This window comes from Globicephala melas, chromosome 9 (genome assembly GCF_963455315.2).
Source record: "Globicephala melas chromosome 9, mGloMel1.2, whole genome shotgun sequence".
In the NCBI taxonomy this organism is placed as follows: Eukaryota; Metazoa; Chordata; class Mammalia; order Artiodactyla; family Delphinidae; genus Globicephala; species Globicephala melas.
Genome location: NC_083322.1, coordinates 55,580,631 through 55,604,785, shown reverse-complemented (window position 1 = coordinate 55,604,785; position 24,155 = coordinate 55,580,631). Strand labels below are relative to the sequence as shown.

The 24,155-nt window shown below is 38.6% G+C and overlaps 1 protein-coding gene across 3 annotated transcripts in view; it reads left to right on the top strand.

Moving 5' to 3' along the window:
- The window catches only part of PEX1 (peroxisomal biogenesis factor 1), a 79,585-nt gene that overhangs the window by 2,571 nt on the left and 52,859 nt on the right, over positions 1-24,155 (top strand). For all 3 annotated transcript variants that reach the window (XM_030857274.2, XM_060304591.1, XM_030857275.2), the window contains exons 2-8: positions 2,922-3,065; positions 5,753-5,836; positions 10,737-10,851; positions 10,950-11,716; positions 13,620-13,739; positions 23,468-23,591; positions 23,819-23,922. In XM_030857274.2, coding sequence (XP_030713134.1) covers positions 2,922-3,065; positions 5,753-5,836; positions 10,737-10,851; positions 10,950-11,716; positions 13,620-13,739; positions 23,468-23,591; positions 23,819-23,922 — 1,458 coding nt within the window. The remainder of the gene's footprint in view (positions 1-2,921; positions 3,066-5,752; positions 5,837-10,736; positions 10,852-10,949; positions 11,717-13,619; positions 13,740-23,467; positions 23,592-23,818; positions 23,923-24,155) is intronic.

Sequence of the window (24,155 nt, the reverse complement as noted above, 5' to 3'; positions counted from 1 at the left end):
ATCACAGAATATTGATGGTGAAAGAGACCTTAGGTATCTAGGTCATTTCTGTACTTTGACGCATGAGGAAGCTGGCCAGTCCATTTCCATGCAGTTAATTTGCCCTCGTCTGTAACTCACCTGCATCATCAACACTCGCCTCCTCGCTGTTTCTTCCATAACCCAGCTTCTTCCCACTTCTGTGCTCTTACTCAAGCTATTTTTCCCTAAAGCATTTTTCCTCATTTCACGCTTTTAAAAACAGCATAATTCTACCTCCTCCACGTAGTTTCAGATTCTCTGTTGCCCACATTTGTCTCCTTTTCAAAACTTCACTGCAGTGTTTATGTGACACAGCTCACTTGTTATATTCTGTTTTGTGTTTTAAGTATTGTCTTCTTTTGTTTATCCAAGTCCTGTTTCAGGACTGGGTACCCAGAGGATCCTTTAACTCAGGATCTCTTAACCTTGGCACTATTGACATTTTAGGCTGGGAAATTTCCTGTTGTGGGGAACTGTCCTGGGTATTGTAGGATATTTAGCAGCATCTTTGGCCTCTACCCACTAGATGTCAGCAACACCCCTCCTCCTGGTGGTGACCAAAAATATCTGGAGACATTGTCAAATGTCTCCTGGGGGAGAAAATCACCCTCAGTTGAGAATCACTACTGTAACTCAGTTACTTTGTCTGCATTACTGAAACAGGGGAAAGGATTTATATCCACACTGAGAGCAACCAAATGAACCTAAATCACCCTCCAGAAATAGCCATTTTGTCATTTCCTTTGTGTTACCCAGGCCTCGGACCTGGCCGATCCTAAGGCACTGCAACCTATGGTTTCACCCAGCAATTCCCTTCAAGTGATATGGATACCATGGGTTTAGGCAAAAGCAGGTCAGTCATTTGTTGATTAGATTGAACTCCTGGAAAAGGGGCTCCTTTTTCTCTAGGCTGTCCTTTTCTTCTCTCTACCTGAGGGCCCAGGGGCTCTGTGGTCCAAGTGAATGATTTTTGACATAAAAATGAACTCACAACATTAGTCTGCAAAGTTTATATCTGAACATATATTATGACTTTATGGGGCTGATTACTACCTTTTGACCAAATGAATAATTGAAGTATTTTTCATATTTAATGAAGTTGATTTTTCCCTTTTCCAGGGAGTTGGTAGGTTCTCCTTTTTGATATTTCAGGGCATATTTCATATTTCCTTATTTAACATCTGTGGTTTTAAAAGTTTCTTCATATGAAATAGGGCAGCTGATCTGCATTATATGTCAATGACTGATGAAACCCCGTAGAAAGTTTTTGGGGGATTGGTCACTTTGACTCTTATAATCTCAGCTCACATAGTTACAGCTGACTTAGTAACTTTGGACTTTGACTGCAAATCTGAGTCTCTTTCTACTGTATCACATTGTTCTCAGTGGAAAGATTTTGTCAGCCAGAGTGGTGGAACTGTCCTGTAAAGAATTGTAAGAAGGACTTCCCTGGTGGCGCAGTGGTTAAGAATCGCCTGCCAATGCAGGGACATGGGTTCGAGCCCTGGTCCGGGAAGATCCCACATGCCACGGAGCGACTAAGCCTGTGTGCCACAACTACTGAGCCTGCACTCTAGAGCCTATGAGCCACAACTACTGAAGCCCATGCCCCGCAGCAAGAGAAGCCCGCGCACCACAACGAAGAGTAGCTCCCGCTCACCACAACTAGAGAAAGCTCTTGCGCAGCAACAAAGACCCAGTGCAGCCAAAAATAAATAAATTAAAAAATATATAAATTTATTTTAAAAAAGGATTAGCCAGAAATAGACTAACATGTTTGATATTCACATGAGAATATCAGTAATTCCTTTTTTCCCTTCCAGGTTTATATATTTCCCAAGGTTTCTTTAATAGGTTTGTAATTTTTAAATCATAGAAAACATTTTTTAATCCTTGAGCACAGGCATACATATTTTATATAATTGCTCTTAAGAAGAATAAATTTTATACTTTGCTTTTTTTTACTTATGTTTCCCTAGTTCAAGACTTTTAAAAATTATTATTTAAGAAGCTGCGTAATATAAAATTTCTGGAATGTACATAAGCTATTAACAGTAATTACCTCTGGGAACAGGGACCAGCCCTCACATTTTATGCTTTTATACTTTTTGTGCTTTTACCATGTATTACTCTTCTAATAAATAAATACTATTACATTTTTATTGATTACACGTTTCTACTTATTGACTTATACTTCACTAAAATGGTAAATTTACAGCTTATTTAGTAATTTCCATATTGCTAGACATATAAGACAGTTCTAACTTTTTTTTTTTTTCATAGAGGAGTCCTAAGTTTTCACATAGAAAATACTGAAGAGATATGTTCTGGTGTAGTTTTTTTCTTCTTCTTTGAATCATTAATTCTAAATAAATAAGTAAGGTCAAAGGCTGTGTAAGTTCATTGGCTACCTGTTGCCATTGTAAATTCTGGAATGGTTGAATCAATTTATAATGCCATCATAAGAATGTAAGGGTATTGGTTTCACCCATAGCATCACCATCATTGGGTACTGGAAAAGATTATAGCTTTTTTGTGTGTGTGTGGTACGCGGGCCTCTCACTGTTGTGGCCTTTCCCGTTGCGGAGCGCAGGCTCAGCAGCCATGGCTCACGGGCCCAGCCGCTCCACGGCATGTGGGATCCTCCCAGACCAGGGCACGAACCCGTGTCCCCTGCATCGGCAGGCGGACTCTCAACCACTGCGCCACCAGGGAAGCCCAGATTATAGCTTTTAAAATGCTGTGACAAATGTGGATATAACAGAGTGCTATCAACTATTTATAGAACTCTTTTTGTATGTGTGGATTGCAATAATAGTTTATCTTTTATGTGAATCCAGAGAAGCATGTAAAAACTTTTAAAACTTTTCTCCCCCATTTCTTATTTTTTGAATAAATAGAATCAAGCTATAGAAGTATCCTGGGGTCACGAGCCTGCATTCTTGAGCTGGGTGGAAGGTAGACATTTTAGTGATCAAGGTGAAAATGTGGCTGAAATTAGCAGACAATTTGGTCAGAAACTTGGACTTTCAAATGGGGAACAGGTAAGCACAAGATGTGATGACAATGACTTTCTTCTGATGTCACATAATACAGCAATAGAAATAAAAGTTCAGATATATTTTTTAAGGCGGTAAGATGACACCTAACTTGTGTGCTACTATAACCAATCCAGGACGTTCAAGTTGACTATAACTGTTGTTAAGTCACTATCTACCATATACTCCATTAAGTCATTATCTAGTAGTCTCCCATGGTCCCTAGTTGATTTTGTATTCTACTATTTTACTCACTCTCCAGGTACCTTAATTTTGTTTTTGTGCAATTTTTTTTGCTATATGAATTAATGAGTTTTACTTACTATTATTGAACTTCATTTTATTTGTTTCTGACAGATTTTCTAACCTTCCAGGGTCATACTTGATTGGAAAAAATCTGTCCTACAAAAGAGAGTTATTATTTTTCCAGTTTCATCTTGCCTGTGAATTTCATGTGCTTAGATTGTAAACTCTAAAGCTTAAGGACTCATGTTTCTCTTCATTTTATCATATTCACCAGTTTATGGTTTTAACTATTTTAAACTGCAGAAGTAATACATATTCAGTACAAATGTTTTACAGTTGGAAGTAGAAAATGTTTTTCCCTTTCTCTAATCCCAGCCTCAGAATGATTGTGTACTGTGGGATCTCATTAGACCTTCAGGATTTAAAGAATGAGATCATACATATTTTCTGCAATTTTTTCCCCCACAAACTATATCAGAGATCCTTTCCACATATTACAGACAATATACATTGAACATGTTTGTATATGTATGAAGTGAAATAAATATTAAAAATTGAATTGCCAAGTCTAGGGCACTGCACATTTAAAAATTTGATAGATGGGGCTAAATTGCTTTCTATTACCAGTTTCTCACAAGAATACTGAAGAATGTCACATCTTTTTTTTTTTTTTTTTTTTTTTTTTTTGTGGTACGCGGGCCTCTCACTGTTGTGGCCTCTCCCGCTGCGGAGCACAGGCTCTGGACGCGCAGGCTCAGCAGCCATGGCTCACGGGCCCAGCCACTCCGCGGCATGTGGGATCTTCCCGGACTGGGGCACAAACCCACGTCCCCTGCATCGGCAGGCGGGCTCTCAACCACTGTGCCACCAGGGAAGCCCAACATCTTTTTAACTTGTTTTGAACACAGACTAATTTTTTTCATGCATGTTTCTGATAATGAGAATAGGCCACTGATGAGAAATCCATAGGCCTAGCACTAGTCTTTTGCTTACCTTAAATTTTTGCTAGAATCTTAAAACTTTAGCAGCTTAGTGACCTTAGAAATCACTAACTTTGATGCCTTGCTCTGCAAACCTAGGGAGATGGACTATTTTGCCCAGGATTGCATAGCAGGTTATAGTTCTGCTCTCTTTGAGTATATGGCACTTCCCTATGGGAAAAATCAACTTCCTATTCCTGATGTTGATGTCTTTATCAGCACCCTGAACAGTCCTGCTTGTTTTTTTTTGTTTGTTTTTTTTTTTAAATATTTATTTTATTTATTTATTTTTGGCTGCATTGGGTCTCCGTTGCTGCGCGCGGGCTCCCTCCAGTTGCGGCGAGCGGGGGCCACTCCCCACCGCGGTGCGCAGGCTTCTCACTGCGGTGGCCTCTCCTGTTGCGGAGCATGGGCTCTAGGCCCCCGGGCTTCAGTAGTTGCAGTGCACGGGCTCAGTAGTTGTGGCGCACGGGCTCAGCTGCTCCGCGGCATGTGGGATCTTCCCGGACCAGGGCTCGAACCCGTGTGCCCAGCATTGGCAGGCGGACTCTGAACCACTGCGCCACCAGGGAAGCCCCCTGCTTGTTTTTAATTCCCATTTGCTTCAAAGTGAACTTCTATCCGATTTTCTGCACATTCTTTGTATTGTAACAACACCACTAAGGCACTGTCTCGCAAACAATCATTGATAGGAACAGAAAGTGGACTGGCTTGGCCAGGATGATAGCTTCTTGTTTTGTGCTTCCTTAGAGTCACCGCTTTCAAATAGGGTATATGGGAGGTACTGATGGAAATAACTGAGGAACAGGTGAGGCACTTGGGGAAAGTCTGCTCCAATCCACAAAAGGCAGAGAAGGAGCATTTAATACTCAGTGGCTTTGGATTTTACTCCTCTAATCCCCAGAAATGCCCATAGAAGAGGAAAGAAAGTAAGAAGGTTAATTCCAAATTCTTGAGAGACACTAGGATTTCCTGTGTATCTATAGACTAGAATGAGGGGATATTTGTTTTGCTATACTTTTTAGCTGTGCATGATTATGCTTCTAAATAATTGGTTCTGATCTCTATTTCAGTGTGTTTTTTACTTTTCCAGAAGCAGCATGGCTTGAAGTTAGTTATAAAACTAAATTGCAGAACTGCTAGAAATAATAGTATTTATATATAAGATCAAGCCATGACTTCATGACATTATTGTTTTTTCTTGCATTTTTAACTTATATTTCTTTTCTTTAAATGGCTATATTATTTTTTAAAACTTATATTGTGCTAGAATGTATTTTCCTTTATTTTATAATTGGTTGTAAAATAATTTTTTCTGAAATGCTGAGTATATCAGGGCCTACCTAAGGACTACACACAAACACACATGCACACAAAATTAATTACATAGCTAAAGAGAGAACTTCTTATTTTCTAGGGATATAAAAAAGGCTTTTAATAGTAGTTTTGTACTTTAATTTTTTCCAGGTGTTTCTCAAGCCTTGTTCCCATGTGGTGTCTTGTCAACAAGTTGAGGTGGAACCCCTCTCAGCAGATGATTGGGAGATACTGGTAAAGAAAACAAAATGAGAACTATCCCAGTTTAAGGTTAAACTACTTCAAAATATCAGTGTCTTTTTTTAATTATAGTTGATTTACAATCTTGTGCTAGTTTCTGCTATACAGCAAAGCAATGCAGTTATACACATATATACATTCTTTTTTTAATGTTCTTTTCCATTACGGTTGATCCCAGCAGATTGGATATAGTCCCCTGTGCCATACAGTACAACCTTGTTGTTTATCCATTCTAAGTGTAATAATTTGCATCTACCAACCCCAAACTCCCAGTCCATCCCTCTCCCTCCCGCTTCCCCCTTGGCAGCCACAAGTCTGTTCTCTGTGTCTGTGAGTCTGTTTCTGTTTTGTAGATAGGTTCATTTGTGCTATATTTTAGATTCCACATATAAGTGATATCATATGGTATTTGTCTTTCTCATTCTGACTTCCTTCACTTAGTATGATAATCTCTCGTTGCATCCATGTTGCTGCACGTGGCATTATTTTGTTCTTTTGTATGGCTGAGTAGTATTCCATTGTGTATATGTACCACATCTTCTTTATTGATTCATCTGTCGATGGACATTTAGGTTGTTTCCACGTCCTGGCTATAGTGAATAGTGCTGCTGTGAACATTGGGGTGCATGTATCTTTTTGAATTATAGTTTTGTTCAGGTATATGCCTAGGAGTGGGATGGCTGGATCATATGGTGGTTCTATTTTTAGTTTTCTGAGGAATCTCCATACCGTTTTCCATAGTGAGTGCACCAACTTACATTCCCACCAACAATGTAGTGGGTTCCCTTTTCTCCACATCCTCTCCAGCATTTGTTACTTGTAGACTTTTTCATGACGGCCATTCTGACCAGTTAGAGGTGGTATACCTCATTGTAGTTTTGATTTGCATTCCTCTGATAATTAGTGATGTTGAGCATCTTTTCATGTGCCTACTGGCCATCTGTATGTCTTTGGAGAAATGTCTATTTAGGTCTTCTGCCCATTTTTCGGAGGGGTTATTTATTTTTTTGTTGTTGAGTTGTATGAGCTGTTTGTATATTTTGGAGATTAAGCCCTTGTCTGTCACATCATTTGCAAATATTTTCTCCCATTCTGTACGTTGTCTTTTTGGTTTTTTTATGGTTTCTTTTGCTGTGCAAAAGCATGTAAGTTTGATTAGGTCCCATTTGTTTATTTTTGTTTTTATTTCTATTGTCTTGGGAGACTGACCTAAGAAAACATTGATACAATTTAGTCAAGAGAATGCTTTGCCTATGCTCTCTTCTAGGAGTTTTATGGTGTCATGTTTAAGTCTTTAAGCAATTTTGAGTTTATTTTAGTGCATGGTGTGAGGGTGTGTTCTAAGGTCATTGATTTACATGCAGCTGTCCAACTTTCCCAGCACTACTTACTAAAGAGACTGTCTTTTTCCCATTTTATATTCTTTCCTCCTTTGTCAAAGATTAATTGACCATAGGTGTGTGGATTTATTTCTTGGCTCTCTATTCTGTTCTGTTGATCCGTATGTCTGTTTTTATACCAATACCACACTTTTGATTACTGTAGCTTTGTAGTATTGTCTGAGAGAGTTATGCCTCCTGCTTTTTTTTTTTTTACCCCCTCAGGATTGCGTTGGCAATTCTGGGTCTTTCATGGTTCCATATAAATTTTTGGATTATTTGTTCTAGTTCTGTGAAAAATGTCATGGGTAATTTGATAAGGATTGCATAAAATCTGTTGCCTTATTGATTTTCTGACTAGAAGAACTGTCCATTGATGTGAGGGGGTGTTAAAAGTCTCTTACTATTATTGTATTCCCATCAATTTCTCCCTTTATGTCTGTTAGAATTTATTTTATGTATTTGGTGCTCCTATACTGGGTGCATATATATGCTGACAAGTGTAAAATCCTCTTCTTGTTTTGATCCTTTTGTCATTATATAGTTTCCTTCTTTATCTTTCTTTATAGCCTTTTTTTTTTTTTTTGCGGTACGCGGGCCTCTCACCGCTGTGGCCTCTCCCGCTGTGGAGCACAGGCTCCGGACGCGCAGGCCCAGCGGCCATGGCCCACGGGCCCAGCCGCTCCGCGGCATGTGGGATCCTCCCAGACCGGGGCACGAACCCGCGTCCCCCGCATCGGCAGGCGGACTCCCAACCACTGCGCCACCAGGGAAGCCCTAGCCTTTGTTTTAAAGTCTGTTTTTTCTGATATGAGTATTGTGACCCCCACTTGCTTTTCATTTCTTTTTGCACGAAATATCTTTTTCCATCCCCTCACTTTCAATCTTTGTGTGTCCTTTGCCCTAAGGTGGGTCTTTTGTAGGCAGCATATTGTAGGCTCTTGTTTTTTAATCCAGTCTGCGACTCTATGGCTTTTGATTGGAGCATTTCGTCCACTGACATTTAAGGTAATTAGTGATACATATGTTATTTATTGCCATATTAAACCTTGTTTTTCAGTTGATTCTTTGCTTCTTCTTCCTTTTTGTTTTTCCTTTTGTGGTTTGATGATTTCCTTTTATTTTATGTTTGTGTTCTTTTCTTTTTGTGAATCTATTGTATGTTTTTGATTTGTGGTTGCCCTGTTTTTCAAGTATGTTAACCCCTTCCTATATCTGCTTGCTTAAGACTGATAGTCATATAGGCTCAAACACATTCTAAAAAACAAAAAAAAAGAATCTGTATTTTTTTTGATGTCCTTTTTTACATCTTCATGTTTATCCTTTTGCTGTTCCTTGTATTTATCATCACTTTCACAGACAGGGTTTTTTTTTTTCCCTCTCTTTTTGATCTATATACTGGCTAATTTAAGTGGTTTACTTTCCAATCATGATTTCTTCCTTCCTATATCTTCTTCTTTTCTATTTAGAAAAGATCTTTTAATATTTCTTTTAGGATAGGTTTAGTACTGCTGTATTATTTTAGTTTTTGCTTGTCTGAAAAATTCTTTATTTTTCTTCCTATTCTAAATGATAATCTTGCTGGGTAGGATATTCTAGATGGCAGATTTTTCCCTTTCAAGACTTTGAATATATTTTGCCACTCCTTTCTGGCCTGCAGTGTATTTGTAGAGAAATCAGCTAATAGCCTTATGGAGGTTTCCTTGTAATTAACTCTTTGTTTTTCTCTTGCTGCCTTTAGAATCCTTTCTTCATCTTTAACTTTTGCCATTTTATTATAATATGTCTTGGTGTAGGTCTGTTTAGGTCCGTCTTGTTTCTGTGCTTCCTGTATTGGGATATCTGTTTCCTTCTTTAGGTTTCAGAAGTTTTCGCCATAATTTCTTCAAATACATTTTCAGTCCCCTTTTCTCTTTCTTCTTCTGGAATCTCTGTTATGCATAGATTGAGATGCTTTGTATTATAAGTCTCTAATACTGCTTTCATTTTTTTCATTAGGCTGTGCCTGCTGTTTTAATTGAGTAATTTCCATTATTCTGTCTTCCAGATCACTTATTCTTTCCTCTGCATTATTCATTCTGCTATTCATTGCCTTTAGCTCAGCTTTTGTCTCGGCAAATGAATTTTCTAATTTGTCTTGGCTCCTCCTTATAGTTTCTGTTTCCTTTTTACAGTACTCTGCATTTCCGTCTCTAGGCTTTCTTAATTCCTTCAGTATTTTCATTACTCCCTTTTGAAGTCGGTGTCTGTTAGACTGAAGAAGTCTGTTTCCTTGTTTATTCCTTCAAGGGAATTCTCTTGGTCTTTCAACTGGGAGCATTTCCTCTGCTTCTTCATTTTGCTTATATTTCTCTTACTCTGTGAGTTTAGGAGAAACAGTTATCTCCTCTAGTCTTGGAGGGCTATTTATATGTGGAAGCATCCCTGCATAGCTTGTGTGGGTTTAATATTTTTTTGGCATGAGGGCTGTTTTTGGTTTGGATGCTTGCCATCTCTTTCCTCAGTGTGCGCTGGCCATTATCCCCTTGATGGGACCATGCAGGTGCATGGCCCGCGCACGCTCCCAGGAGGGGAGGGGCAGCGGTTGGTGCCCAGGCGTGGGACACTTGGTGGCGGCGGTGGTCTGCACCTGCCTCTGCAGTCCAAGATGGCAGTGGCGGCTTGTACCCGCCCCCCCAAGTGCACATAGGCTGTACCCTGCTGCCTGAGAGTGCACATGTGGAGAAAGAAGCTCCAATGGTATTACTGCCCCTCTCCTTGCATGCCCCCCAACAATGGCACCTTACCTCTCTGGCGGGCCCAGGCTTATTCCTGTACTCTCTCGGTTGTGGTGCACCACACCCTAGCCCCCCTCAGGCTGTCTTCATGCAGCCAACCCCAGTCCTCTGTCTAGGTCTGACCTCCAAAGCCCAAGCCTCAGCACCCAGCCCCCACCTGCCGCAGCGGACAAGCATCTCAGGCTGGGGAATGCTGGGCAGCACACTGACCGTCTGTGCAGGTCTCTCTCCGCTTTCCCCTCTGCAAACTGGTTGCTGCGCTCTCCTCCAAGGCTCTAAAGCTCCCCCTCTGTCCCAGCTGATCTCCCCAACAGTGAGGGGGCTTTCCAGTGTGTGGAAACCTTTCACAGTTCCCTCCCGGGAGCGCAGGTCATGTCACGATTCCTTTCTCTCTTTTTTTTTTCTTTATTCTTTTGTCCTACACAGTTACATGGAGATTTTCTTGCCCTTTTGGAAATCTGTGGTGTTCTGCCAGCATTCACTAGATATTCTGTGAGAACCGTTCCACACGTTAGATGTATTTTTGATGTATTTGTGGGAGAAGGTGAGCTCCCTGTCCTGCTCCTTCACCATCTTGATCTGATCCTCCAACATATCAGTGTCTTTGGATTTCTCTTCTGTGACTGGCATTGTATATTCTGAGTTGGTTTGATTTATAAGAATGAGTTGAGATTTCCTTACTAGGCCTGGAATAGACAAAATGTAAAGTGAATTGATCTTTTTGTTTATTGATTCTAGGAGCTGCATGCTGCTTCCCTTGAACAGAATCTTCTAGATCAAATTCGAATAGTTTTTCCAAATGCCATTTTTCCTGTTTGGGTTGATCAGCAAGCTTACATATTTATCCGGATTGGTAGGTGCCATTGTAATATTTTCCATCATACTCTTCACAGTAGCACTGAATCCAAAGCAGAGGTAAATGCACACTAATGACCTTTATTTTCTACACAGTTGCACTAATACCAGCTGCTCCTTATGGAAGGCTGGAAACTGATAGCAAACTCCTTATTCAGCCAAAGACCCATGAAGCCAAAGAGAATACATTTTCAAAAGCAGATAATGCACATGGAAAATTTCATAATTATGGAGAAGACCAAAAAGGATTGACAAGAGAACTTCAAACCAAGCAACTTCAATCAAATACTGTAGGAGTCACTGGGTCGAAAGAAACAGATTCAGAGGATACAATTGACTCATCATTAATACCAAGCTTATGGACTGTGATAGGAAGCATTTTTTCTTTTGGGTCTGAGAAGAAACAAGACACATCCTGGGGGTTAACTGAAATCAATGCATTCAAAAATATGCAGTCAAAAGTTGTTCCTCTGGATAATATTTTCAGAGTATGTAAATCTCAGCCTCCCAGCATATGTAATGCATCAGCAACTTCTCTGTTTCACAAACATTATACCATTCATGTATTTCCATGGGACCAGGAATATTTTGATGTGGAGCCCAGCTTTACTGTGACCTATGGAAAGCTAGTTAAACTACTTTCTCCAAAGCAACAGCAAAGTAAAATGAAGCAAAATGTCCTGTCACCTGAAAAAGAGAAGCAGATGTCAGAACCACTAGATCAAAAACAGAGTAGCCCAGACCATAGTCAAGAAGGTGGCAATGCCTGTGTGCTAAAGGTAGTCTGGAATGGACTTGAGGAATTGGAGAATGCCATTAAATACACCAAAAACTTAGAAGCTCTTCATCTTGGGAAAGTTTGGGTTAGTATAAATCTTTTTTTTTTTAATTGAAATATAGTTGATTTACAGTGTTAATGTTAATTTCTGGTGTACAGCAGATGGGTTAGTATAAATCTTATAATTGGGGAGGAATTAATTTTATGTTGCTTGAACTTCCCCAAATTATGAACTAAAATAATATTTTATATACAAATTGAAAACCAGTATAATAAATAGTATCTAAAGTTCCTGCAGGGACACATTTCTGATTGCAGGGTAAAGTCCCTGTTTGGGTAGGGTTTGTGTATTTCCTGGCTAAGTAAACTTGGACCGGCATAAGCTAAGATTGGTACAGGCCCAGAGAGGTCAAAATTATTTGCCTGGGGTTATTAGCTAATAAGTAGAACTAGGATTCAAACCCAGGCAGGCTGACTCTTGAGTTCATGCTTTGATTGGAGTGCCCTACAAAGCCTCACATCTTTAATGCCTGCAGAAGATGTGTTTCCCATTTCTTGAAAGCAAAGGAAGGACTTGTTATGTATTGGGGGAAATGCCCAGTGTAGGGAGAGACCCACTACGTGAGATGACCTGGATTCAAATGTACCCAGAAGGTCCTTACCCTGCTGGTATTGGCTCTTTAACTTGTGTGTGATGGAGAGCAAAGTAGAGCAGCTAGCGTTTCACCTTCTCATCCTGGCCTCAAATATTTTTTTTTTAAGGTTTTTTTTTTTGATGCAGACCATTTTTAAAAGTCTTTATTGAATTTGTTACAATATTGCTTCTGTTTTATGTTTTGGTTTTTTGGCCACAAGGCATGTGGGATCCTAACTCCCCAACCAGGGATTGAACCCACACCCCCTGCATTGGAAGGTGAAGTTGTTTTTTTTTGTTTGTTTGTTTTTTTTGCGGTACGCGGGCCTCTCACTGCTGTGGCCTCTCCCGTTGCGGAGCACAGGCTCCGGACGCGCAGGCTCAACGGCCATGGCTCACGGGCCCAGGCGCTCCGCGGCACGTGGGATCCCCCCAGACCGGGTCACAAACCCGTGTCCCCTGCATTGGCAGGCGGACTCTCAACCACTGCACCGTCAGGGAAGCCCAGAGGGTGAAGTTTTAACCACTGGACTGCCAGGGAAATCCCTGGCCTCAAATATTAACACGAATTTTATATGAAATGAGTCACCAGCCCCCTTTATTTGAACCTAATTTTGAACGATTGTGAAATGAAACTTCAGGGTGAGAAGGGAGGAAATTGTTAGGACAGGGAAGAACAATGGGAAGGAAAGGGGGTCTCCTTTGTAGGTTTCTTTTACTCTCACAGTTTTACCAATGACCTTTATGTAGGCGACTTACAAAATTTTAATCTCTCAGCCTACATCATTTTCTAAAGCTCCAACGATGCCTCATATTTTCTGTTAGCTCTAATCTCTTACTTAAGAAGATCCCACTGCATCTTCAAAATCAAATTGTCTAACACTGAACTTACTATGACTTATCTCTTTCTATTAATGGTTCTGCCATTAGGTAGGAAATACCATTATTTCCTTGATATTACATGGTGAGGACGGGGTGAAAAAGGGATAATGGTCAAGTCCTGGAGAGCAGGTAAGATGGCATTGAGGAGCCTGCACTTCCCATTCTGCTTTAAAGGTTGGGAGAATGACCAGTGAGGAGTGGCAGTAGCTGCCATAGGTACTCAAACAGGCTTGACTGGATAGATCAAAACTGATCACCTTCTGAAGAGGATGTTAAAAGAAACAAATGTAGGGGAAAAATTGAAATGTGTTATAACAGTACCTGAACGCCCATCTGGTTATATTATAAATTATGATAGCGTCTATCGTTCGCCTGAATTGATAGAAGTTAACATCAGTATTTATGCTATGGAGTATTTCTTAATCAAGCTTTTAACATATTTATATTTTTTATTTATTTTTATATATTTCAGATCCCAGATGACCTGAGAAAGAGACTAAATATAGAAATGCATGCAGTAGTCAGAATAACTCCAGTGGAAATTACCCCTAAAATTCCAAGATTTCTGAAATTACAACCTAGAGAAAACTTAGTGAGTTCAGATTTATATGTTACATCACAGTTTTACATGTGTTGTAAAATTTCTAGTTGCTTTAGTTAAGTAATAAGAATGTACTCCTTTATGCTAGAAGGGCAAGGAAGTCTTTTTTTCTTTTTATTTTATTGTAAAATATATATGATAAAATGCTACTGTAACCATTTTTAAGTGTGCAATTCAGTGGCATTAAGTACATTTATAATGCTGTGAAATCATCACCACTATCTATTTGCAAAACTTTTCCATCACCCCAAGCAGAAACTCTGTGCCCGTTAAGCCATCACTCCCCATCCTTCCCTCCCCCAGTTCCTGGTAACCTCTCATCTGTATTCAGTCTCTGTGAATTTACTTATTCTAGATCTTATATGTAAGTGGAATCATACAATATTTGCCCTTTGTGTCTTGCTTATTTCATTTAACATGTTTTCAGGGTTCTTCCACACTATAGCATATATCAGAACTTCATTCCTATTTATGGCTAAATAATATTCCATTGTATGTATATACCACATTTTGTTTATCCATTCATCTGTTGATGGACATGGGTTATTTCTGCTTTTTTAACTATTGTGAATAGTGCTGCTGTGGATGTTTATGTACAGGTATTTGTTTGAGTCCCTGCTTTCAGTTCTTTTGGGTACATACCTAGGAGTTGAATTGCTGGGTCATATGGCAATTCTATGTTTAACTTTTTGAGAAACCAAGAAGTCTTTAATAAGCAATACACATATAAATTGTGCCAATGCAAATATGGATAATTTGGCTTTTAAAAGTTTGGTATTTTTGCTACATCTGGGTAATCTTTAAAAAAATTCTCATATGTTTCGGTATTAACATTGCAGCATAAAAGAGAGCTAGATTGTTTTACTTTTCAACACTGTTAATTTAGTAGAAACTGATATGGTCAGGAAATGAGGTATGGAACTTAACTTTAAAATCTTTTTAATAGGGTATCATCATCTGTACCAGTTTAGATTACCAGTTCTCAGAGAATTATAATACAGGAAAATTATTATATGTTTAAAAAATTCCAGACATAATTTAATCCTTCTCTGATAATTTGAGTGATACTTCTGGATCCTCTGGATATCGATGGTCATTATGTCAGGGTCATTATATAACCATTTTAACAGATCTTTCTACTTGATGAAACCCCAGGTAAGATAGCTTATATTTTGTGACTAGAGAAGAAGAAAACAAATAGAATAAATGCCATTTCCATAATAGTATGCAACTGAGCATTTAACACATTGGCTGAACAGTATACAGTGATTTGTAGTTTTCTTTGAACTTTTTGGTTATTGATCTTAGGGTTTTTTTTAATTTTTATTTTATATTACAGTTGATTTACAATGTTTCATTAGTTTCAGATGTATAGCAAAGCGATTCAGTTATACATATATCTATTCTTTTTCAGATTCTTTTCCCATATAGGTTATAACAGAATATTGAGTGAGTTCCCTATGCTATACAATAGGTCCTTGTGGATTATCTATTTTATATATAGTAGTGTGTATATGTTAATGCCAAACTCCTAATTTATCCCTCCCCCCCACCTTTCCCCTTGGTACCATGTTTGTTTTCGAAGTGTGTAAGTCTGTTTCTGTTTTGTAAATAAGTTCATTTGTATCATTTTATTAGATTCCACATATAAGTGATATCATATGATATTTGTCTTTCTCCGTCTGACTTACTTCACTTAGTACGATAATCTCTAGGTCTATCCATGTTGCTGCAATGGCATTATTTCATTCTTTTTTATGGCTTTTTAAATATATTCCATTGTATATATATATCACATCTTTATCCATTGCTCTGTCGAAGGACATTTAGGTTGCTTCCATGTCTTGGCTATTGTAAATAGTGCTACAGTGAACACTGGGGTGCATGTATCTTTTCAAATTAGGGTTTTCTCTGGATATATGCCCAGGAGTGGGTGGGATTGCTGGATCATATGGTAGTTCTATTTTTTGGAGGTTTTAAGGAACCTTCGTATGTTCTCCACAATGGTTGTACCAATTTACATTCACACCAACAGTGTAGGAGGGTTCCCTTTTCTCAACACTGTCTCCAGCATTCATTGTTTGTAGACTTTTTGATGATGGCTCTTCCGACCAATGTGAGGTGATACCTCATTGTAATTTTGATTTGCATGTCTCTAATAGTGATGTTGACCACCTTTTCATGTACTTTTTGGCCACCTGTATGTCTTCTTCGGAGAAAGGTCTATTAGATCTTTTCTACTCATTTTTTGATTGGGTTGGTGGGTTTTTTTGTTTCTTTGTTTTTTGTTTGATATTGAGCTGCATGGACTGTTTGTATGTTTTGGACATTAATCCCTTGTGGTTTGCATCACTTGCAAATATTTTCTCTCATTCTGTGCGTTGTCTTTTTGTTTTGTTTATGGTTTCCTTTGCTGTGCAAAAGGTTTTAAGTTTAATTAGGTCCCATTTTTGTTTTTATTTTCATTACTCTAGGAAGTAGATTCAAAAAGATATTGCTGCGATTTATGTCAGAGAGTGTTCTCCCTTTGTTTTCCTCTAAGAATTTTATAGTGTCCAATCTTACATTTAGCTTTTTAATCCATTTTGACTTTACTTATTTTTTTATTTTTTTGCGGTACGCAGGCCTCTCACTGTTGTGGCCTCTCCCACTGCGGAGCACAGGCTCTGGACACACAGGCTCCGCAGCCATGGCTCACGGGCCCAGCCGCTCCACGGCATATGGGACCTTCCCAGACTGGGGCACAAACCCGTGTCCCCTGCATCGGCAGGCGGACTCTTAACCACTGCACCCCCAGGGAAGCCCCATTTTGACTTTATTTTTATGTATGGTGTTAGAGAATGTCTAGTTTAATTCTTTTATATGTAGCTGTTTAGTTTTCCCAGCACCACTTATTGAGACTGTTTTTTCTCCACTGTATGTTCTTGTCTCCTTTGTCATAGGTTAATTGACCATAGGTGCATGGGTTTATTTCTGGACATTCTATCCTGTTCCATTGATCTATATTTCTGGTTTTGTGCTAGTAACATACTGTTTTGATTATTGTAGCTTTGTGTTATAGTCGGAAGTCAGGGAGCCTGATTCCTCCAGCTCTGTTTTTCTTTCTCAGGATTGCTTTGTCTATTTGGGGTCTTCTGTGTTTCCATAAAAATTTAAATATTTTTTTTTCTACTTCTGTGAAAAATGCTGTTGGTAATTTAATAGGGATTGCATTGAATCTGTATATTGCCTTGGGTAGTATAGTCATTTTGACAATATTGACTCTTCCAGTCCAAGAACATGGTATATCTTTCCATCTGGTTGTGTCATCTTTGATTTCCTTCATCAGTGTCTTATAGTTTTCAGAACAGAGGTCTTTTGTCTCCTTAGGTATGTGTATTCCTATGGTAAATGGGATTGTTTCCTTAATTTCTCCTTCTGATCTTTTGTTTTTAGTGTATATAAATAAGAGATTTCTGTGTATTAATTTTGTATCCTACAACTTTACCCAATTCATTGGTGAGCTCTAGTAGTTTTCTGATAGCCTCTTTAGGATTTTCTATGTATAGTATCATGTCTTCTGCAACAGTTTTACTTCTTTTCCAATTTGGATTCCTTTTCTTTTTCTTTTCTGATTGCCATGGCTAGGACTTTCAGAACTATGTTTAAAAAAAAAAAATGGCTAGACTGGGCATCCTTGTCTTGTTCCTGATCTTAGAGGAAATGCTTTCAGCTTTTCACCATTGATGACGATGTTAGCTGTGGGTTTGTCATATATAGCTTTTATTATTTTGAGGTAGGTTCCCTCTGTGCCCACTTTTTGGAGAGTTTTTATCATACATGGGTGTTGAATTTTGTCAAAAGCTTTTTTGCCTCCATTGAGATGATCATATGTTTTTTATTTTTCAATTTGTTAATGTGGTCTGTCACACTAATTGATTTGTGGATATTGAAAAATCCTTACATCCCTGAGATAAATCCCACTTGATCATGGTGTATGATCCTTTTAATGTATTGTTGAATTCAGTTTGCTAGTGTTTTGTAGAGGACTATTGCATCTGTGTTCATCAGTGATATTAACCTGAAATTTTATTTTTTTGTGATATCTTTGGTTTTGGTATGAGGGTGATGGTGGCCTCATAGAATGAGTTTGGGAATGTTCCTTCCTCTGCAACCTTTTGGAATAGTTTCAGAAGGATAAGCGTTAACTCTTTTCTAAATGTTTGATAGAATTTGCCTGTGAAGCCATCTGGTCCTCAACTTTTGTTTGTTGGACGTTTTAAAATCACAGTTTAAATTTCAGTGCTTGTGGTTGGTGTGTTCATATTTTCTGTTTCTTCCTGGTTCAGTCTTAGAAGATTGTACCTGTCTAAGAATTTGTCCATTTCTTCTAGGTTGTCCATTTTATTGGTGTATAGTTGCTTGTAGTAGTCTCTTACGATCCTTTGTATTGCTGTGGTGTCCATTGTAACTTTTTTTTATTTCTAATTTTATTGATTTGAGCCCTCCTTTTTTTTCTTGATGAGTCTGACTAAAGATTTATCATTTTTGTTTATCTTTTCAAAGAACCAGTTTTAGTTTCATTGATCTTTTCTGTTGTTTTCTTTGTCTCTATTTCACTTACTTCTGCTCTGCTCTTTATGGTTTTTTTCCTTCTACTGACTTTGGGTTTTGTTTGTTGTTCTTTCTCTAGCTGCTTTAGGTGTCACGTTAGGTAGTTTATTTGAGATTTTTCTTGTTTCCAAGGTAGGATTGTATTGCCATAAACTTCCCTCTTAGAACTGCTTTTGCTGCGTCCCATAGGTTTTGGATTGTCATGCTTTTTTTTTCATTTGTCTCTAGGTATTTTTTGATTTCCTCTTTGATTTTTTTTCAGTGATCCATTGGTTGTTTAGTAGCATATTGTTTAGCCTCCATGTGTTTGTGTTTTTTACAGTTATTTTCTTGTAGTGAACTTCTAATCTCATAGCATTGTGGTGGAAAAGATGCTTGATATGATTTCAATTTTCTTAAATTTACTGAGCCTTGCTTTGTGTCCCAGCATGTGCTCAATCCTGGAGAATGTTCCATGTGCACTTGAAAAGATTGTGTATTCTGCTGCTTTTGGATGGAAGGTCTATAAATATCAATTAAGTCCATCTGGTCTAATGTGGCATTTAAGGGCTGTGTTTCCGTATTGATTTTGTGTCTGGATGATCTGTCCATTGATGAAAGTGGGTTGTTAAAGTTCCTCACTATTATTGTGGTACTGTCGATTTCTCCTTTTATGGCTATTATTATTTGCCGTATGTATTGAGGTGCTTCTGTGTTGGGTGCATATATAATTACAATTGTTATATCTTCTTCTTGGATTGATCCCTTGATCATTAATGTAGTGTCCTTCTTTGTCTCTTGTAACATTCTTTATTTTAACGTCTATCTTGTCTGATACGAGTATTACTACTCCAGCTTTCTTTCGATTTCCATTTGCATGGAATGCCTTTTTCCATCCCCTCACTTTCAGTCTATGTGTCCCTAGATCTGAAGTGGGTCTCTTGTAGACAGCGTATATACAGGTCTTGTATTTGTATCCATTCAGCCAGTCTGTGTCTTTTGGTTGGAGCATTTAATCCATTTATCAATACATTTAAGGTAATTGTCAATATGTATGTCCTTATTGCCATTTTGTTAATTGTTTTGGATTTGTTTTTGTAGGTCTTTTTTCTTCCTTTCCTCTTTTGTTCTCGTGTGATTTGATAGCTATCTTTAGTGTTGTGTTTGGATTGGTTTTTCTTTTTTTGTGCATATCTATTGTAGATTTTTGGTTTGCAGTTCCCATGAGGGTTTTTTGTTGTTGTTGTTGTTGTTGTTTGCGATATGCGGGCCTCTCACTGTTGTGGCCTCTCCCGTTGCGGAGCACAGGCTCCGGATGTGCAGGCTCAGCGGCCATGGCTCATGGGCCTAACCGCTTGGCAGCATGTGGGATCTTCCCGGACTGGTGCACGAACCCATGTCCCCTGCATCGTCAGGCGGACTCTCATCCACTGCGCCACCAGGGAAGCCCTCCCATGAGGTTTTGATATAGCAGTGTATATATATACGAGATTGTTTTCAGTTGCTGCTCTCTTAACTTCAAATGTATTTTCAATATGCTGCATTTGTGCTCTCCTCTTCTCATGATTGCTGGTTTTGGTATCCTGTTTGTATGTGGATGATTTCCTACCTTTGCTCTATGTTTGCCTTTACCTTTGAGCTATCCTATTTATAATTTTCTTGTTTCTAGTTGTGGCCTTTTCTTTTCCATCTAGAGAAGTTCCTTGAGCATTTGTTGTAAAGCTGATTTGGTGTTGCTGAATTCTCTAAGCTTTTGCTTGTCTGTAAAGCTTTTGATTTCTCCGTCGAATCTGAACAAGAGCCTTGCTAGGTAGAATGTTCTTGGTTGTACGTTTTTCCCTTTCATCATTTTAAATATATTGTGCCACTGCCTTCTGGCCTATAGAGTTTCTGCTGAAAAATCAGCTAATAACCTTATGAGGATGCCCTTGTATGTTATTTGTTGCTTTCCCCTTGTTGCTTTTATTATTTTCTCTTTGTCTTTAAATTTTGTCAGTTTGATTAACATGTGTCTCAGTGTGTTCCTGCTTGGGTTTATTCTGCCTGGGACTCTCTGTGCTTTGTGGACTTGAGTGAGTGTTTCCTTTCCCATTAGTTAAGGAAGTTTTCAGCTATTATCTCTTCAAATATTTTCTCAGGCCCTTTCTCTCTTCTCCTTCTGGGACCCCTATAATGTGAATGTTGGTGCTTTTAATGTTGTCCCAGAGGTCCCTTAGACTGTCCTAATTTCTCTTCATTCTTTTTTCTTTATTCTGCTCCGTGGCAGTGATTTCCTCCAATCTGTCTTCCAGCTCACTTGTTCATTCTTCTGCCCCATTTATTCTGCTATTGATTCTTTCCAGTGTATTTTTCATTTCAGTTATTGTATTGTACATCTGTTTTTTCAAGCTTCTAGCTCTTTGTTAATCATTTCTTGTACCCTCTCAGTCTGTGCCTCTATTCTTTTTTCGAGTTTTTGGATCTTCTTTACTATTATTACTCTGAATTCTTTTTCAGGTATATTGCCTATCTCCACTTCACTTAGTTGTTCTTCTGGGGTTTTATCTTTTTCCTTTGTCTGGAACAGATTTCTCTGCTGTGTCATATTTTCTAATGTTCTGTGTTTGTGGTCTCTGTTCCTCAGGCTACAGGATTGTAGTTCTTCTTGTTTCTGGTGTCTGCCCCCTGCTGGGTGAGGTTGGTCCAGGGGCTTCTGCAGGCTTCCTGGTGGGAGGGACTAGTGCCTGCCCCCTGGTGGGTGGAGCTGGATTTTGTGCCTCTAGTGAGCAGGGCTGTGTCAAGAGGTGTGTTTAGAGATGGCTGTGGGCTCAGGAAGACTTTAGGCAGCCTCTCTGCTCATGGGTGGGGCTGTGTTCCCACCCTGTTGGTTGTTTGGCCTGAGGCGTCCCAGCAGTGGAGCCTGCAGGCTGTTGGGTGAGGCCAGGTCTCAGTGCCAAAAGGTGACCTCTGGGAGAGCTCATGCCATGAATATTCCCTGGGGCCTCTGCCACCAGTGTCCTTGCCCCCACAGTGAGCCACAGCCAACCCCCCACCTCCCCAGGAAACTCTCTAAGACCCGCAGGTGGGTCTGGCCCAGGTTCCCATGGCATCACTGTTTTGCTCTGGGTCCCAGTGCATGTGAAACCTTGTGTGCACCCTCCAAGAGTAGTCTCTGTTTCCCCCAGTCCTGTGGAGCTCCTGCACTTAAGCCCCACTGGCCTTCAAAGCCAAGTACTCTGGTGGCTCCTCCTCCCAATGCCAGACCCCCAGGCTGGGCAGCCTGACATGGGGCTCCGAACTCTCACTCCTTGGCGAGAACCTCTGCAATATAATTATTTTCCAGTTTGTGGCTCACCTACCCGGCGGGTATGGGACTTGAGTATATTGCAAAAGCACTCCTCCTACCATCTCGTTGTGGCTTCTTCTTTATCTTTGGGTATAGAATATCTTATTTGGTAGGTTCTAGTCTTTTTTGTAGATGGTTATATAACAGTTGTGATTTGGGTGTTTCCTTGAGAGGAAGGTGAGGTCAAGTTCTTCTGTTCCACCATCTTGTCTCTGTCTAGTTGCTCAGTATCTTTTTTAAAAATATGTGAAGGAAATTTAACATTGTCTTGATAACTGCAGGATTTTCAAAGTCAGATATTTTGCTTTCTATATATATTACCTTGATATTCTTAAGAAATCTTTAAACATGTAGACCATATTATAAAAGTCTTTGGAACAGGGAACTTCCATGGCTCTTGACTTTTTTTAAGTTTTCTTTTTTAAGTTTACAGGAGCTCTGCTTTTACCTCGGTTATTGATCTTGGTGGGGTTTTTTTTCAAAATTTAGGTCTTATGTACAAAAATAATTAGCCACTGCTCATTGTTTTTTTGTTTTTTTCTGGTGTCAGGAATGGAATATTACTACCGAATTTCTTTCCTGTCCTGAGTTGCATACTTTAGTGTAAGCTTTATGACCTTGGAAGGTCTCTCTTGGCTGATCATATCACTTAGGACTTAAGGATGTTTGATTCTAGAGGAACTATGAGTTGCTTTCTGATCCTAAAAGTCTTGATTTTAAATAGTTTTCATTTTCATTTTATGACTTCCTTTAGGTCTTTAATCCCATTGCACAATAATATTCAAAGAAGTAACTGACTATTTCTGTGATTTTTAAGAATGGGAAAATGATGCCTTTTCTTAGCTTAGGTTGCTTTTGGTGGTAAACATATTCTCAACTGAGCTTAATCAGTGGATCTAAGCTTGACTCTGAATAAAGAGAGATAACAGAAATGGACCAGTTGAGAAATGGTAGAATAGAGGTTTATTTTCCTAGGCAGATATTATCTTTCATTTATGAATTTTTGTTATTCCCTTTTTAATTTCAAATAGATTTTTAAAACAATGTTAATCTAAAAGCATCAAAAATTAGCAGTGTTTTTCTCAGAATTTCTTAATACCTTTTGAACAATTTATTAACACTCTACTTGTTGAGTACATCGGCCATATTAACAGAAAAAAAAAAGTGACACTAACATATAAAAAGTTTATTTTTCTCATGCGCAAAGAAGTTTGGAGGAGCTCAACGGGGTTAAACCATGTAACCAAGGATCTAGGCTCCTTTGGTCTTTTTCTTCTGCCATCTTTAGCCTTTGCCTCTCCTCCTCTTAGATGCAAGACATTTGCAGTAGTAATAGGTATCACGTCTGCATTCTTGGCAGCAGAAGGAAAGGCACAAAGCAGAATTCTTCTCCTTGCAAGGTTTCTCTACCTTTTAATTAGGAAGAGAAGGCTTTCCCATGGATTGCTGATTGTAAAGCATTGGCCAGAGTGCAGCCAGATGCATGCACACACAGTTCCAAGCTGGGAGTAGAGGAGTTTGCTCTCCCACTGTAGCGTTTGCTCTACAGTAGAGGGAGGCAAGGGAGAATGGGGCTGGAATGGTTATCAAGTGAGCTAGATTATGGTGTGTGTATCACTGGGCATAGAGAAAAGGAGCATTTAAAACTTTGCCACTTGTGTAAATGTTTCTTCAGGCTGTGCTGTACTCGTACTGTAATGTCAAATCCCAAATCTGTGCCTGTGAACATCATTTATTGGCAAGATAAGGTGTTAAAATAAGAATGTTAAGGTTAAGTTCATGTATTAGAATATCATTACTGTTCTTTCCTTTCCTCTGGCAGCTTAAAGACATAAGTGAAGAAGACATAAAAACTGTGTTCTATTCATGGCTACAGCAGTCTACTACTACCACACTTCCTCTGATAGTATCAGAGGAAGAATATATTAAGTTGGAAATGAAAGATGGTGAGTATATTTTATTTGTTATTTCAATATTTTTTCTATTAAAGTCAGAAAAATTTCATTGTTTTTCCAACTTGTGATATGTATGAACAGGAAACCTAATAATGATAATTAAACAGTAGATATTACGTATCAAAGAATGCCTCTGTTTAAATTTAAATAAATTTAAATTTTAAATTATTTCATCTCAGCTTTAGTACTAACTACATTTATTACCTTCCTTTTAATAGGGTTGAAGGAGTTTTCTCTGAATATAGTTCATTCTTGGGAAAAGGAAAAAGAAGAAACTCTTTTTCTGTTGAGTACCAATCTGCTACAGAAGATGACAATACAAGTAATGACATACTATTGAATATTTAATGAAATAATATTTTCACATGTGATTGATTCTAAAGTATGAATTTACCTGTTACATTGCATCCTAAAGTGTATTAGAAACTTGAATGGTAAGAGTAAGGAATAACTTGACTTAAAATATTTTATTCTATAATCTCTTTAACTTATCTAAACAAATTGTTGATTTATCCTAAATTTGAAATTGATGCCTCCACACAATTAAGTTTTAAG